Source organism: Haliotis asinina, chromosome 10 (assembly GCF_037392515.1).
Source record: "Haliotis asinina isolate JCU_RB_2024 chromosome 10, JCU_Hal_asi_v2, whole genome shotgun sequence".
Classification (NCBI taxonomy): domain Eukaryota; kingdom Metazoa; phylum Mollusca; class Gastropoda; order Lepetellida; family Haliotidae; genus Haliotis; species Haliotis asinina.
In genome coordinates this window covers 4966898-4985004 of record NC_090289.1, presented here as the reverse complement: position 1 = coordinate 4985004, position 18107 = coordinate 4966898, and the positions used below count along the sequence as shown (strand labels likewise).

Genomic DNA, 18107 nt, shown 5'->3' with positions numbered 1-18107 from the left:
TTGTGCAATAAATCTTATCAACTCAATGTTTTGGTGTGAATGCAGTTTTCTGAATCAACCTAGCTACATAATCCTACATAAAAACAAGTATTAAGTTGCAAAGTAAAGTGATGGAATGTCTGTACAAACTAATTTCTAATTTTATGCTGACAACAGGATGACTAATGCATAGTTTCTTGCTGATTGCTGGCAGAAATACCCTAACAAAGTAACTAAAACAAGAAAATAATGAAAAATATAATTTTGCTAAAATGAAGAAACTCAAGCCTTAGGAAATGATTAAACTATTGTTTTTGGCTCAGACCCAACACAAATTTAGGTTATGAGCACTGAAGATAATGTCTCTTGCAAATGACCAACTCCCTAAAGACCTCTTGTTGAAGTCATGAAGTCAACCCTCACCAGCACAAGTCATGTGTTAATTAAGATAAATATTAAGTTTAACTGAACTCGCTGCAAAAATACACACTCAAGACAAGTGGCAGTTATGATGGCCCAATCCCTACAGGGCTTTGTTTTTGAAGATAGATGACAAATCCTATCCCAGATTAGTTCATGCCATGACCTAGAATTACTAAATTAAGAATAGAGGTTTACATAAACCAGAGATGAAGCTTCAAATTGGGAGCATTTGTCAAATCTCAGAGCTACACTGAGCTTAAAGTGGCTAGTCTTTACATTTCCAGTTTTACCTTGCCCTCTCCAAAATTTGTATCATTCAGCCTAGAAGTAATCAGAGCCAACCAGTGATTAATATTAGAAACACTTTTCTGTATAGAAATGACATCATCACTGGATGCTTTAAGACAGGTGTGTATACTTTACATAGAATTATTTTATAGACTCTGTACAAATACTTAATTTGCATTGTCTTTGTATAAAAAACTATGTAAACAACTTGCAAAACATTGTTGGTGTCAACAAGTGTATTCATCCAGCATGCGTGGTTTGTGTGAATAGATGAATTGCGATAGTATCATACAATCACATGTAACATGCAGTTTTGAGAAGGGCAGTAATTAAACAACGTGAGATTATACCAAAAACTTCATAAATGCACTACTCAACAGAAGCTAAAAAATATCAACTCTTTCATATTACTACCATTTATGTGTCATGTCATGGCTAACTATAGTCTGTTTGCAGTGAAAATGTAAAGATGAATGTCACTTTAAACAAAAGAGTAAATTGAATAAACTGAAATCAAGACTACAAATCCTCATAATTTTACCTTGCCAATTGAACATTCAAGTCTCAGATTTTTATTCAACTTTGGATAAAAGTTGCTTAATAAACGATCCCAGACTAAATTGCTTTGTTTGTCTGTATTACAAGGGGCAATGCATGTTAAATGAAACATCGAGAACAAGTAAGGTTGGTCTAAGTTAACGCTTATCATGTTTGTTTCACTGTACCAACTACTACCTTTTTGTTAATAGTGAAATTCATCAGTACATTTTCCCTACAAACTATATAGCAATATGAAAGAATAGTGTGTACCATAACTTCTCTTGCACAGCACCCTACTTTTTTAAATATATTGAGTATAAGACTCTAACTGTAGTTGAGAAGTGCCATCAAAGTTATTATCACATCTGAATATTTCCAGCCATAGCACTTATCTTGTAGCGTATTAGGAGTTACCTTATGATGCCACATGAACAACACTACAGGATAAGCCTTATGGCTGAAAATATGACAATAGTGTGATAACTTTAACTCCCTAGAAAAGAAACATCACACATGTACAAGTCAACTTAACTTTATTGTTCATACACCTGCAAGTCTCACATATTATACAAGAAATATTAACATTTTGGGAACGATTCACACCATAATTAAACATAAGTCATAGCACTTGATGGAAAAAAGTAACACAACTGTATGTGAATTCCAGTAACAGAAGACACTCTGACAGCCATGCTTATGGTGAGGACCTTCAGGCATTGATGTTTAATGATGAAGAACTTCAATCATTCATGTTTAATGGTGAAGAGTGTTCCAAGCTTCACTGTCTAGAGCATCATGAACTGTTTTGAGCATGGTGGTAGAAATAATTTCAGCACTGAGTCTTGTCAATATGCTATAAGTTCTATTATGTGGAAAGAGGTAACTGACATTGAAATGAAAATCCTTCCCAATCCGAAGTGTGACAAGCCAATAATAATCTTTACAAAATCATGTTACCTGCAAAAGTAAAATATCATCATATTTATTGAAAATTCACAATGGCAAACCTTTTTCGTCTCTTTTACTTTTCTTATGCTGAGTCAAAAATAAAGTTCAGGAAAACAAGACACTTTTACAGTTTCTTAAGCCAGAGATCCTGTATAAAATGCAAACATCATACATTAAATATTGTTGTGATAGGAAATATATTGACAATTAGCACAAATATGAAATACCTGACATTTACCCATCAGCTGTAACTGTTAATGGATCCTACTGGAGTACTGCCAGTTGAACCATGTTTCCAATACAATTCAAAGTGCTGTCAAACCAGGTGTATCATGCAGAGTTTTTGAACAACTTATGAACTGTACTGAATGTACAGTTGAAGACATTTCCTGAAGACTGGCGTCCAGCATTTAAGCTACCAAGTTCTTAAAATCACACTGTCATGTGTGGATATTTGTGTACTCAAACTGAATGTGCCAATTCCACACATTCTCTTAGATATGATGTAGATAAAGGGACTATAGATACATTATGAAAAAAGGCCTTCAAACTAATTTTCGCAATGGTAAAAATTCTCCTCCTGCATTGATTTAGTGTAATGTTATTTACAGTGTTTCTTCATGGACATACTCCCCAGCAGCTGTATAAATTTGATGTCTCTTGATTCCAGTTTTTAAAAACCTGATATATATCTCTTCAGACAAAGTGGACAATAATGCTCTCTCAGTTACTTATGGAATATTCTTTCAGATACACTGAATATAGGCAGCATCTAAATGGATGGTATAAACAATGAGAAATGCCACTGTGTTAGAGTGAGAGAAGTGTTTTATTTTTAGACTAAGAAGACACTTCCATGAATTGCAGGCAACAGTAACGAACTAAATCATCCCGCTTCACAAAACTGTCACAATGTTATGTTCATGTCAGGATATTATTTACATGCAGTCAAAGCTTTCATGTGAACTGAATCATACACAAAGACTCTTAGGTCGGGTAAAACAGTATTGTATGAGTCTCAACCAGTGAACAATTCATGGTCATTGTAAAACAGAAAAATACAATGTGACAGCAGCAATTGTTAAGGAATTTTCAAGGGTTAATTAAATAATCATTAGAAAATTTGACTAACTCTGGATACTTAATATAATGTTATGACAGCTTTGTGAGGTGGTAGCCATATGATTCTGATGTAGCTTCTTGCTTTGGGGCAGTGTCAGACACTTGCAACTAGTCACCAAAAACATGCAAAGGTTGAACACCTTTGGACAATTTTTACACCTGCTCCTTGAGTGAATATACACATTTTCTTTCTCGGGCTGTTAGGCCTTCAAGGAAATCCATCAAAATCTTCATCCGCTATCTCCTTTGCACTCTCCAACTCCTGCTGTTCCCGCTCTCTGCGATCCTGCAAGAAAACCAATTGTTTGGGGAACATAAAATCTACTTTTTGAGTGGACAAGGCACATGAAAAAAGTCACCATGGTCACGTCTATTCTTTGAGCTTTGGCTCAAGACAGTCTCAGTAAAATCAACTCTTTCAATTTCAGGCTTAATTCCAAACACAGGTGGGTGAAACGATACCCATAATTAAACCTGATAGTGGCAATTTTTACTGAATTAACAAACCACCATATTTCTCCTTCTTAAATGATGTGGAGCACATTGATGTGTATGAAACGAGGTTTTCAACTGAATGAAGTTTATTTTCTAAAACGTAAGCAACAGGTTAAGATTTGTCAAAGAAAACGGATGCAACCAGTAGGAAGGTGGAGTTTGAGCCCACGATCAGCAGCTCCTAAAAACTGTTCGCTGTGGTAATGTGCCAGTATACATATTTACTAACATGTAGGCTTATGTACAATACTGATCCAGTTAGAGGAGCACATGTCAACATTGTCATCCATTAGACAGTAACAAAACTGGTTGCACTGAGAGGGATATCATAATTCATGAGATTAATGACCTTATAAAAAGAAAAGAAGGATTCTCTCTGAAACATGACAGATATATTCAAGCAGTTTTATTGTTTGTTTCTCTTCACTTGACTTGTGATAGTGAAACTGAACCTAACAACTGAACCTATGTTCTGGTTTCTGTTGGCTACGATATTCCTTCGTGGTCTACTTACAAAGTATGAAAAGATGGAGGAAATGAATATTTTCTAAAATGATAATCAACTCCTTGTTATTGTGAATTGGTTACATTTTCAGGACTTGCACTGGTTTAAGACATCTAGGACATTAATCGTCTGTATAACATTTGTAAATAGCAAATGATAAAGAACACAAATAGATGATCCGAATAGCAGTTGGACATGTAATGTCTGCCAACAGACTTATGTTTTTGAACATGTTGCATTCATTTCATTATCCCTATATTTTTCTCAAAATCAATTGTTATTACTGATAAATAATTAATAATACCTATAATAATTGACTCATTACGTGGAAACTAAAACCAGTTCCTACAAAACACTGACAAGAGGTAAGTGCTAGATTGCTCACCTGGGTGTATTACTTAGTATTGGATGGACCAACATGTCATTTATGTTAAAACCTCATGTGTACAACATGCAAATTTCATTGACCCATGGTTTAGTGTGATTTCTAGCAATATTAACAGTAGCTTCATGAAAAGATAAAGTGAGGTTGAATGATTTGTCACAACTTATCTGGAGTGCCCATTGCCCTAAACCTCACCTAGATTTGTGGTTTACACTTATCATACTGTTCATCTGGTTTTGTTTCAGAATCAGCAAAGTATAGTTAACGTCCTTAATTTAAATAACCCCAAAGAAACAAGCTGCAGATCTAGCATCAGGAGATTGTCTGCAAAATTGTTCATTATTTCTTTTAATTTCAGTTTCATGAAAGACAATCATCATATGTTTTCAGCCATGACCTTGAAAACATGAAGCAACTATATCCATAACATTAATTAGCATGATCCCTTTGTATAACAGAGCTGAAAGTTCTAATCTAAACAGCAGAAATCAAATACTCCTCGCTACTCAGTCCCTGAGAAACGTTGGTGAGAGCTTCCATCCACCAAGCCTATGTATATTTGGGTCTGCTGGCCAGCAAGAAGTGTCCCCAGCAGGGTCAGGGAAAGGAGGTGGGAAGTAGGCACAGGCTTTTTAACCCAGTAGGGCAGCACACACCATATAGCCCTATACAAACAGTTTGGTGTACTCACACCATTTGCTTTGGTCGCAGCCTATTTGGCTTAGCTCACTACAAGCTACCTTAATCAACTTGGGAGTTTGAGATGTAAATTTGTTATTGGTCTTTCTAATTTTTTGGGTTCAAAACAAGAGTCCCTAGCATAATTAGCATAAAAACTGCCACCTGTGTCTATGTGGGAAAATTAGTGAAGGTTTCAGCAAGATAAGAAGATCCTCTTTTTGACTGTATATAATATATATGGACGGATAGTGGATTCAAGGAAACTTGTTATGAAAAGTAAGCAATATAAAAAATTAATGACAGGGACCACTTGACTTTCATGTTAAACACTGATCTGCTGTCCTTGTAAGATGTAACAGGGCATTTTATTTTACAGTTCAGTCATAGGACTACATAAGTCGGCAAAAGAAGCCCATGACGTTTATGCTAATTTCAAACACTCCTCAAGCTTAAAAAATACAAACCATTTAACCGTTTTTAATTTATTTTCATAATCTGACTTTTTACTGGCCAACTGATTCCGTATGTATAACAAAAAAGAAAAGTATAGCATCAATTTCAATGTTTCAAAATATTTGTTTGTGTAGAAATATTTTTACAATTTACACAGATCAGTGAAATAACTTGACATATGAAGTCTACAGTGAGTACTGACTTATGCCTGACAACAAACATTATTCAGATAACAAGAATAAAGTCTCATCATCCAAATCACATTTGAAACCTAATCTCAGTCAGGGCACAACTACCATCACTAAGGAGACAAATTATCTGTTTGGAAATGACTGCATACAACATCAATGTCAAATGAGTTTCACGGAGATTATGCCACATTCCTTACCACACCAAAGAAAGGCACTGCTTATCGCAATCAGTTGATAATGCTCTGTTCAGGATCATAACAAAGTGTATAAATGGCCAAACTGGTATTCATGATCCTTATTTATTTCTTCAGAATAAGCTGTGATCTTATGGAACATCTAAATCTCAGCTGAAAATAACTATATAATTACTGTTTCTTCTTGAATATTTTATGAGTGAAATAGAATGGCACGTTAATAACAGCTTAGGCAAAAATCATTCACATTTAATATCAAACAGCTTATCATAAGTCAGTACTGGAACATCATTGTGCTTCCATTCTGTAGACATTAACAAACTAATGATATATAAACTTTGTTTGCATCAGGGCAATGATGACTGGAGGCATATGGTATATATGATTTGATCATGAAGGCACTTGATTACTGGGGTGTCCGGGCACTATATGTGAGTGTCTGGGACTATGATTACTGTAAAATCAGGGTACAGGATTACTGAAGTGTCATGTACCAGGGTTACTAGAATATGACACTCACTACTGGAGTCAAAGGACTAGGTGCAACAGATAATTCAACCAGTATTCAGTCGACAGAAATATCAAATTGATGTTAATATTGTAATCTGAAACTGTACAGTATAATAAAGTGTCAAAAGAGCTTATTTCATAGCATTAATAAGGACATGGAAATCTAATCATGTTGTAAGATTTCCAGAGGAAGCATAATTACTAGAATATGTTGCATATCACATGAGGGTTTATCACACTTCGGGTTGTAAATGAGAAGTTATTTTCTTAATGTATCCTGTAAGCCCAGAATTCAACAGTTCCAATTAACCTGAACAACAAGGACGGTTCTACCTGGTTTCATGTCTTCATCACAATCATTGTGAAGGAGACTTTGAACAGACATATTTCATTCGTGGTACGTTGCCATCAATTATCTGCGACATAACACACTGTCCCATGTCATAACATGAGTGAGTATGGTTTTACACCATTTTTAAAGCAATATTCTAGCAAATATCATGATGGGCTACACCAGATATGGGGTTTACACATTGTACATAGTCTTCAGTGTGTCGACCCAAAGCATCAACCACCACTAAGCTACCTCACCGCCCCCTGAAAACTTATGAAAGAACCATGCTTCCAAATAATGTTCTGCAGACGCCTGAAACACCTGAGAAATGAAACCAAGCACTTGGGTCTGAAGATTGAGAATGAATCAGAACAGAATCAATATTGACTCACCTCTGCAGATTCCAGATCTTTGTTGTAAGACTTGGGTGGGAACCTCATTGCCTGGAAAAATAAAAGTCATATGCCTGATGTATAAAGCATTTGCTTCAAGATAAAAACTATATCAGTGCTTTCTGAGAAGACGACTTTGGTTCAAATCTTGCCCAATGACATTACTCAGATTTGTGATTACTGTCAGGAAATATTGAACTTCCAACTTGTCTGGAATTGTTTTGCTGTATTAACTGATCAAGTGACAGTGGAGTGGACAAATCAGATATCACAAACACTGAGAATGTAGGATTTAAACCCATGATCACTAAGTCTTGCGAAGACAAAGGGATGGAACTCTTTCCTGATTACTAAATATACTGAACAGCAAAAGCAACTCTGTCTTTCATTTCTTTATTTTGGGGGGTAAAATGGAAGACACAAACATGAACGCTTACTTTTATGACATTTCATTTTTTCGAAAATTGCGTTTCTTTTGCAGTTCAATGTAGGACGGAGTAATCAAGTCAGATGTGGACTAATTCTCCATGCACAACCTCTCCAACAATAACAGCAGGAAAACATTCATGAACATAATGAAGTGTACGACATTGGCAGTGAATGTAATGGGCCCTTCTACAGGCTAATGTTGAAAGTTAAACATGTATGCCTTATACCACAGTAGCAAAGATATAAGTCAACAAGAGCCCCTTTTATTTCAAATACAACATACAGATTGTAAACATTTACAAATATGAAAAAAAATACCCCAATCCTGGTATTAGTCATAGCGGTCTCAACACTATCAAGGCCATTCACCTATCCTTGCATAAACATGTACCTTTTAAAGGTGTACCACAGGGCACTCTGAAAATTGTTTAGGTGTACCCCCATGTACACTTCAGTTTAAAGAACATTCACAAGTTCCTATTCAGATTTTGAATTTCCAGTTTACTTTATGTACCATACATACACAAACCGCTTGAATATTCATGTGGATGTGTACTTCTGCTAGAGAACATTATTGGCACTCAATACCTAGAATTTCCAACTCTGCATATAAAACAATGTGATAATTACATACTTGAGAGCAAATGCAGCATATTCTCCTGCATATTTATTGCTAGCAACAAGCTAAAAGGTTTTGTGTTAATACTGCAGGTTATTCTTCAGGGATGCCTCCATATGAAATCACATGGAGATCAGTGAATGAGTTGTGTTTTGTGGTGCTTTTAGGAATATCCATGTTTGAGGGGGGTAATTTACAGAATTTCAACAAACACATTGTCTTGTTAGTGTTTCATAAAGTCGTTACACTTGATGACATGTAGTGGCATAGGTGCATAGTAATGGTTGGAAACTGTTTTCTTTACAAAGAATATGGTGCAGTGGAAGCTGTCTAAGCCGTCACTCATTGGGATGGCTGGATTGTACAGCTGATGATAAATATACAAGCCAGGGGTAGGACTGAGACTTTATGCTGGTGTTGACAACTTGCCGGATTGGACAGATGCTGTTTTTGACAACTTCCACTGTATTATGACAAGTATATTCTTCACCCAAAATTTATTTCTTGACAACTAATCAGTCTGACTGGTTCAATAGATTGATGATCAGAAATGTATCAAAATAAAAATATGAATGATTTTCGATATGAAAGTGTGTTGATACTATCATGCATAAACTATTGTGATGAAATAATATTTCAAGCCCTTCAGCATGGGCTGTGTCTGAATTATGATATTTTGTTGCTAATCCAAGTCTAAATATATAACCGATGATATGAAATCTATAGATTTCCTCGAGATTTGGGAAGAATTTTTCTCTTTGACTTTCTCCTCCGTTACTTATCAATACTCAGTTGATGGTCAGTTAATGGTTATTGAGCTTTATGATGTCTATTGATAGCCAGGGCCTACTATTCAGTAGACGTATTATGCTTGTAACTCAAAGGGTACATAGATACAATTGATACAACAGAAAAAAGCAATCGCACTGAGGATCCATTAATTTTATCATGCCATTTATAACAACATATTTATAATCATAAAAAAAAACAAACTCAAATGATTCTGTCTGAAAGCAATTGTCTCACGTTACCTTGATTAATACAAACAAAGAATTTCGAATTAACATTCAAAACTATCATTCTATTAATTTCCTCTGTTACCTTTTAGATCATTGATATACTGCCTTTTATTCCATGAGGCAACAAGATTTATGTTTAGGCAGGATCCTGGCGATAATTCACTTTTCCTAATTAATATCATGTTTCGGCACAGAAAGGTTGCACACATTAATGGGTTCCAGTTGAACAACCATCTAGGAGACTTAATGAAACTATGCGTTTCAGGACTAAGGACAAAGGATTTCAGTATCATTTATGACGTGTGAATTTCTATCTATAACACTTAACATTGTTTAAGTTTTTGAATAAGAATTACAATTTCCATTCGCATAGTGATAAGTTTAGCTGAAAAACATTTTGTCTGGTTAACATTTATTCATATGTATCTTAATGAAAGCCCACAATCATAAGAATAAATTCACACTTAATTTTCACATACAAAACTGGTTCAGTGGGTTAGAAATTGATTGGGTTGTAATTTCTACAACATGTATCAACTACAGTGAAGCCACTTATAACAAAGGCAGACAGTAGCAGTAAACAAGGAAATAGGACAACTTCCCTCTCTAGTCATCTATTTTCATGCTGCAGGTTTTCGTTAATTTCTAACCCTTGAACAAACCATCAACAAGATCAGGATTTACAGGGAACCACGTACATTAAATTCTTCGACACTATGTTTGAGGGTAATATGAATCCTTGAAATCTTCTCACACAGTGATTGAATTCTTACACTTATTCTTAAACATGTGGGTTATGACCGGACAATAATTCTTTCATTTCATTGTTAATATACACTGCATGTATTGGTGACAAACATCCACCCTGTTTCTATTACTGGGCTGTAAACTAGCATCACAATATCATGTACAGCACCAACCAAACAAAACTATAACAATTATGTCTATCTAATTTTAATAAAGGTACAAAACTGTCATAAATCTGTAGCTCCTAGCCTAGATTTTCAAACGATCTCAGCTACGAATAATGTTAAGGACTTATGTTCAAAGATAAGATACAATAGAGTTTCTTTATTGGCTTACTGAATGCAAAATTTAAGACTGTTGTCACACTATATATAATTTATGGTAATATATATAATAGTATAATATCTACTGACAAATTTATGTCAGTGAATTTAAGTTAGTTACGCAGGACAATATTAAACTTTAATGACACTTTAAATCCCAATGAGAATGGGAACCCATTGCTAAAAAGCCATTCATAAAATACTGGAGAATTCTAATTACATGTACCAGTACTTCCATTTGTGCACAGGTTTTTGCTATTATCAGTTTGACAAATTAGCATGGTCGTTATCATGATGTTACTATCTAGGTTAAATACTTTCCAAAAAGGCCAAAATCAAGGCAAAAGCATTGATACCAATACAACAGTGAAGATATGACAGGAAAACTGTAACCTTTATGCTAAAATTAATCAAGTGATGGCAGATACATACCCACATACAATTAAACTGCTCCCAACTAAACCTTAAGAAAAGATAACCTGAGTCATGGTTGCCACGGTAACCTCCTGACACCATCTGCCTTTATCAATCCCCAAAATTATTGAAAAGGTTTGCTTCAAACTCAATTCGGGTTAGACATGGATAGAAATTTCAATTTAGGCTATTGACTACACAGTTATGCTGACAGCTTTTGCAATTAACAATATCTCTTAAATGAAAGCTTTTAGGCTGTTTCAAGTGTTCGAAATGTCAATTTGAATAAGAAAGTTTAACAACACAAAATGTGAGTCTTGAACGTAAAGCATATTATTTAACATCTATTGCAAAGAGCTGCTGTCTTGGATGAAGATTACATAAACTTGACTTAGCTGAGATATATGAGAAACTTACAATATACTAGGACTATAATACTTTCCAAAATATGCCATGACAGTCTATAAATTTCTTTAAGTTTAGGGAAAAGATTGTTTAAAAACTGCAGGCCCAGAACTATTGATAAAAAGATACTAAATGCTGCTGTGCCAAGATTTGAACCACAGTCAAAAGCAGTGAATGAAGCATTCAGAATGGTTTTTATGCTAGAATCACAGTTATCTGCCCCTGTGATGTACATGAACATGCCAGGCTTGACAATTCTATTGATTTCTGGTTGGAACATCATCTGAAAGGCTGGGTGTCAAGAGATCGTTTTGAGGTCTTTCTCCATGTGACTTGTTTCTTGCTTAGTGTGGTTTGGATGTATTTCAGGAAACAGCAAATTCCTGCCCGTTTCCAACATCACAAATACTGATATTTACAAATGCACATATAATAATTCCAGAGCCTAGTGATTGATACATTGCCCCTTATTTTACCGATTGTGTTGTCTGTTTGATTTCATATGTGGAACTGTGTACATGTAACTTGCTGATTATTCACCATCCCTGCATGTCCATTTACTGATTTCACAAAGCAGTCTTGGGCAAACCTGTTTAGGGGTTAGACGATTTCAATTTGGAAGTTATCTACCAACAGATATTTTGGGGTGGTCTGGTATCTGGATTAAATTTCCCTCAAATTTTACACCTGTGTATTATTTGGTTGTGTTCAGTGTACCATCACATAACATTACACAGGATTACTTACAAAGCATTTTTGTAATACAGTGTTAAAAGTCATTTGTTGAGTGATCAACTTAGTAGAAAATCAGCATGTCCAAGAAATCAGACTTGTGAGCTTCAGCATGTTCAGTGAAGTGTTTTAGTCTTGATGCTAATCCTTCAAAGAAAAAATGTGAAATTGCGAAACTTCTTGTAAATAATTTGACTAGGAAGAAACTGTGGATGAGTCAGTAAAGAGGATTTCAAAGAGAATGAAAGGTGGAACTTATTATTGTGGAAAACAGAAATAATTCCTCTCTGAAATGTCTAAATTCTTTTGACGTGAGATGAAATGTCATATCATTCATTTCCATGAACACAAAGTTAAAACTCTCTACTTGCATTGTGAAAAGTGGCAACAAATTTGCAATTGTCAAAAGACCACGGACAGTGATAGAGAGCTTAGAGAGTTAAGACAAGGAGACTTTTCAGCAGTGTCAGTCGATGTGAAATCATAACAGGGAGAAAATGGATGTTTTATACTCTCAGATAAAAAAGCAAATAATAAAGAAGTTATAGTAAGGGGGTGATGCTAATTATGTACTGCAATTTCGGTAAAGGAGGACTTGTCTGTAATGGGTAGTGTAAATTGTTTTGGTCAGGATTCAAGTTGACATGTTTGAATTAACAGTTGGTAGATAAGTAAAATCAGGTTGCAGTCTTGATAGATGAATAAATGATTGCTTATAAGTGTAATTTCAGGTATTATTGATATTCTTTCGGATTTGTAAGGGTAAGAATTGTCAAGTACTCCAGCTGAGATATGTTCCAAGCAACTCAGACAGGTGATCTCAAAATTCAGATTGCAGTTCGTTTGTATCAGGATTCAGAGTTGTTGTGAGGTGTTACAAGTGCTCTAAAGGCATTTGATTTCTGAATGTTATAAAACCAAGTGCATTTCAGTTACTTTTCTTGACAAAAGATTCTGCAAATCTGTTTTATCACTGAACAAATTTCTATAAATAACACAATAGATCAATGATGGCAACACAGTTTCATGCATATTATACAAATACATGTCACATGGGTTATATCATATTGTCATAAACATTCTTCACAGAGAAATCACATATCACTACTGTCATCCCAAAAATCCACATAGCCAGTGATGTTTAGGACTTATTGCTCCATTTAAGCTGCATGAAAGAAAGAGACACGATAGCTCACCTTGTACATTATTGTAATGTTTCTGCTTTTACATACCATATCATCAGAACTTAACCTTCAACACATGCAAAACACTCACATGAAGACTAGCAAACTGAGATGATGGCAGCAAGTTCAGCAGTATTAACAATATCTGGACTGTGTGTAGTGATCAGCTTGTGACTTTGATTATTAAAAGATGACATATCCCCCTGGCCCCCACGTTTGAAAGGACAAATAATCTCACTGTTATTCATTGTTTTTTTAGACTAAGTTTGAATCCTTTCCATGGAATTCATGAAAATTATAAATGCCACATATCTGTAATCAGCAAAGTCACAATTTCAAGATCAGTCTCATATATCTGCCAACATCTGTTGAAATATATGAAATGGTTTTCGAGTTGTGCTCTGGAAACGAAGCCCATACCTCCATTTTGAGACTAAGTCCGAAATGTTTCCATGGAAACCAAGAAAATAAGAAATTATAAAAAACCTTTAAAAACCAAAAGGCACCACTTTGGGGTCTGCCACACATATCTGCCAAGTTTTACTGACAGATATTAAGAAGTTTTTGAGTTCTGCTCTGGAAACAAAACACACGTCTAACTTTTCAGACTAGGTCCAAAACGTTTCCATGAAAATCGAGAAAATAATAAATCACAAAAACCTGTAAATAGCAAAAGGCACCACTTCAGCTGCTGACTGATATATCTACCACGTTTTGCTGAAAAATATTGAACGTTCTGCTCCGGAAACGAAACACACCTCTCACTTTTGAGACTATGTCTGAAACATTTCCATGGAAAACGAGAAAATAATAAATCACAAAAACCTGTAAATAGCAAAAGGCATCACTTTAGGTTGAGATCATTATATCTATCAAGTTTGGTCTAAAAATATTGAACGGTTTCTGAGTTATGCTCCGGAAACAAAATGATTATGGACGAACGGAGGACAGACGGACAGGCGAGGCGTCGACTATATCCCCTGCACTACATGCTGGCGGGATAAAAAGGCACAAACACAGGCTGAGATTACTATATTTATCACGTTTGGTCTAAAATGAGTGAGTGAGTTTAGTTTTATGCTGCACTCAGCAATATTACAGCTATATGGCGGCGGTCTGTAAATAATTAAGTCCAGTGATCAGCAACATGAGCATTGATCTGCGCAATTGGGAACCGATGACATATGCCAACCAAGTCAGCAAGCCTGACCACCCAATCCCGTTAGTTGCCTCTTACGACAAGCATAGTTGCCTTTCATTGCAAGCATGGGTTGCTGAAGGCCTATTCTACCCCGGGACATTCACAGGTTTTGGTCTAAAAACATTGAACGGTTTCTGAGTTATGCTCCATACAAAATGATTACGGACGGCGTTGACTATATCCCCCCGCATTATATGCCGGGGGCATAATAACCACTACAAATAATAAGCACGACTACTGTGGAACTCAGCAGCAGTACCATATAGTGGTGCCACATTACCAATTGCTACCACTCACTTCTAAAATGTCTTGAATTTTGTGGTGAATTTGGAATACTGAATAAATTATGATGACATTTGAATCCTGGCCTTAGGCTTGTTATAAGGACTGCAATATTCATTTCAACAAGATTGGACTGTCTGCCACAATGATTATTTACAAAGTAACACAAAGGATATGTACTGCTTGTTGCTGATGTTTCTGGTGACTGAAGTGTGCACTTAGAATATAGGCAGTCAGTGAAGTGACAGGGATCTGTCATAATTGATGATGGATACATTTCTTGGGAGTTTGAGACTGAAAAGGGTATTACAGGTTTCAATAAATAGAGGGGGTAACAAGTTGAACTGAGTGATCCAGTGATATTTTTTAGAAAGTCCTTCCATCCCTTTGATATTTTACTGAATGTCCATCATATGAATGCATTAGAACATAATTAAAGCATGTGATGTTAAATAGAAAGATAAATGTATATTTCCAAATGTATATGTGGAGTGGTGAGAAAACCCCTCAGTTTCGTGGTGAGCGTTTGCATGAATGTGTAGCTAAGCATGTAGAATAGCAAGTGAACCAATGACCACTTCAGCAAAAAACAGTGATAGTTTCTTGAGGAAAATATGTTTGAAACATGAATTGTTGATAAAATAATTTACTGTTTCACACATTTCATTTTCAGGCATGACAATATAGCATGAGCACCAACCCTCAACACCATGACCTATGTAATTGGGTTGAGTGATCATAACAAGTTTTCACGAGAACAGATTTCCACAGCACAAAATTAGCTGGTTATGATGTCACCTTGGTCATTATGCCTAAGTCAGTGTTTTTTTTTCAGAACAAATGTTTCTATTCATTCGCTAGAATGACTTTGTTGTTATATTCTTACAGACAAGTGACAATGTTATCAATCATTTAGCAACAATTCCTTCTCCTAAATTAACAAACTAATTGTATTGATCTCAGTTACTTTCACAGCTCAGGCAAAGAAGTATTACCTTTCTTGCAATAACAAATTAGCTTGATAGTAATGATATATATTGAATTTATTGACATACGGTCTTACATATGATATTATGTCAAGATGGTCTTATTTTCACTATTGTGGCCAGTTATGATGCTACAGTTTACAAATTACCCTAATAGTGTAGTGTACAGTGTACTGTGGAGTGGGGTGGAGTGTAAATCTGTTGTGCAATTAGCTAACATCTAGAAACCCATCAAATATTTATTGGATGGCAATGAGAAAGAGAAAAACTTTAAATGCAGATCCTTGACTTTATAAAATTTCTAAGCATGCAGTAACAACTTCACCTTACACTACTGCACCTAAGTATGTAATACCACAGAATCACAATGACCTGCATCAGGTAAATGTTAAAAGAGCAGAACATGGTCTGTAGAGAATCAACCATGCTACTCCTTGGTCATGACAAAACAAAATACAATGGATCTGTGACCTATGCTCATATTCTTTCTGTTGTGGTAGTCAGATAAACAAAGTCTCAACACACCATGTTCTGCAATGAAATCTTTATAGCATTTTTTTTTTATTGAATCTGAAAATTAATCATATTTGAAATTGAATTTTTAACATACAAGGTTGATTCTTGCAAATTAAAATTCTCTCTGATGATTTCACCACAGCTGTTAGCAGCATTAGTTTCCAGGGCTATGAAGACAAGATGGAAACAAGTAAAAAAATCTGCTCTCCATATCATTCAAACCATACTTATACACAGATGAAGACAGGAGCAGTTTGGTCCATGGAAAGTGCTTCAACACAGTTTTTGCTAAAAAATCCTCTATACTAATCAATCATATCCAGGCTTAATGTCGAAGTTTGAAAGTATTTTTACATTAGAAAAAAATTGCAGTCCGCAAAAAATGTCACTTTTGTTCACCCAAGTCAAATATTTCTGCATAAGTGTAACTAATGAGAACAATTCACTAACATTTAAACTAATATATATTAATGCATTTATGATCACATGATTGTGATTAAATCTGTCTTCGAAATGAAGAAACTTTGAAGCTCTGAAGAAACATACAATTTACAAAGCAAAATGTGGACAGTGCTCACATTTTAGATACTAGACATATACTGAAGCCTAAATGTTTGGACAGGTATTCTTCAACAGCACAATAACAAGATATCCGAACAGCATGATAAACAAATACACCAAGGCATCATGGGAATAATATACACCTGGTTTGATATGGCTTCGTATACTGGCCCTGTATCCACTGTCATTTCGAAGAATGTTGATGTAATTCAGTTGTTTTGAACTTAACAGTATCAGTCAATATCACAGGATGGCTGATGAAGGTTTCTCAAACATAAGACAAACAGGTACGTTATATTCAGGCAAGGAGGGAAGTGTTTTCATTCAGCTTTTTTCAAGGACCTAGATTCCACACGTATACAGATCCCATCCATAATTCCGTGTCTGCAGCAGTTTCACCAATATTGGCAGCAGTAAATCTGAATGTAATCCGATGTTACAAAACCTTTGATGTAAAAATCGTATTTGAAATCAGTCATCTGAAAGTATATGTATCTAGCGTTGACAACATTTAGCATGTTAAACTTGGTAGCACAGGCCTATTTCAAAAAGTTTTAAATTTTACTGCAACCTCCTTTGAGCAAAATACACAGCTTGGTGACACAACAAATTAATTTTCTATGCCTTGTTTGACCAGTTAACAACATAACTATATTTTATACAGATTGCTATGGACCCTTTGTATATTCTGTTGGCTAAGAGCAAATCTTCCTCAAACAAAACTTTCAAACTCAAGAGGTCTAATGCTAGCAGGTCCAAATTCATTAGTAGTCGCTTTCCTACTGTTAAAGCATCTGAAAATATCACATGTTCAGAAGGTAGTTGCAATCACTAAACAATGGGAGACAACTCACAAACAGTTGAATGCTAATAGAACTGCATGGCAGCATAATTCTAAGTTGCATTTTTTAAGCATGGACTGTACTCTCATCTCACCTCCATAGCTAATAGTTTATGTAATGGAACACTGTGGCATATAAAAGTCACCACATCAACTCACTAAACACTGTGGCTGGCAGGTTATAAGATCTACCTGTCATATGATTCACACCGAAATATATAGTAAGTTGATCCTTTCCACATTGTATGAAAATTACATCTTACATTGACGAATTCAAAATTAGTAAAGATCTTACACAATGTTACTGAAAACAAGACAAAATTATCTTCTGGGACACAGATACCCCCTGCTGAAGAAAGTGTTAACTACACTGAGTGTGGTGATTAATTTCTACTAAACAAGTTCAAT

The 18107-nt window shown here is 35.2% G+C and overlaps 1 protein-coding gene across 1 annotated transcript in view; it reads right to left on the bottom strand.

Moving 5' to 3' along the window:
* Positions 1 to 1746: 1746 nt before the first annotated feature.
* LOC137297674 (26S proteasome non-ATPase regulatory subunit 3-like) overlaps positions 1747 to 18107 on the bottom strand; it is a 35284-nt gene continuing 18923 nt past the window's right edge. Inside the window, exons 10-11 of the mRNA XM_067829587.1 lie at positions 7441 to 7491; positions 1747 to 3586 (exon numbers count right to left, since the gene is read on the bottom strand). Coding sequence (XP_067685688.1) covers positions 3509 to 3586; positions 7441 to 7491 — 129 coding nt within the window. The 3' untranslated portion in view covers positions 1747 to 3508. The remainder of the gene's footprint in view (positions 3587 to 7440; positions 7492 to 18107) is intronic.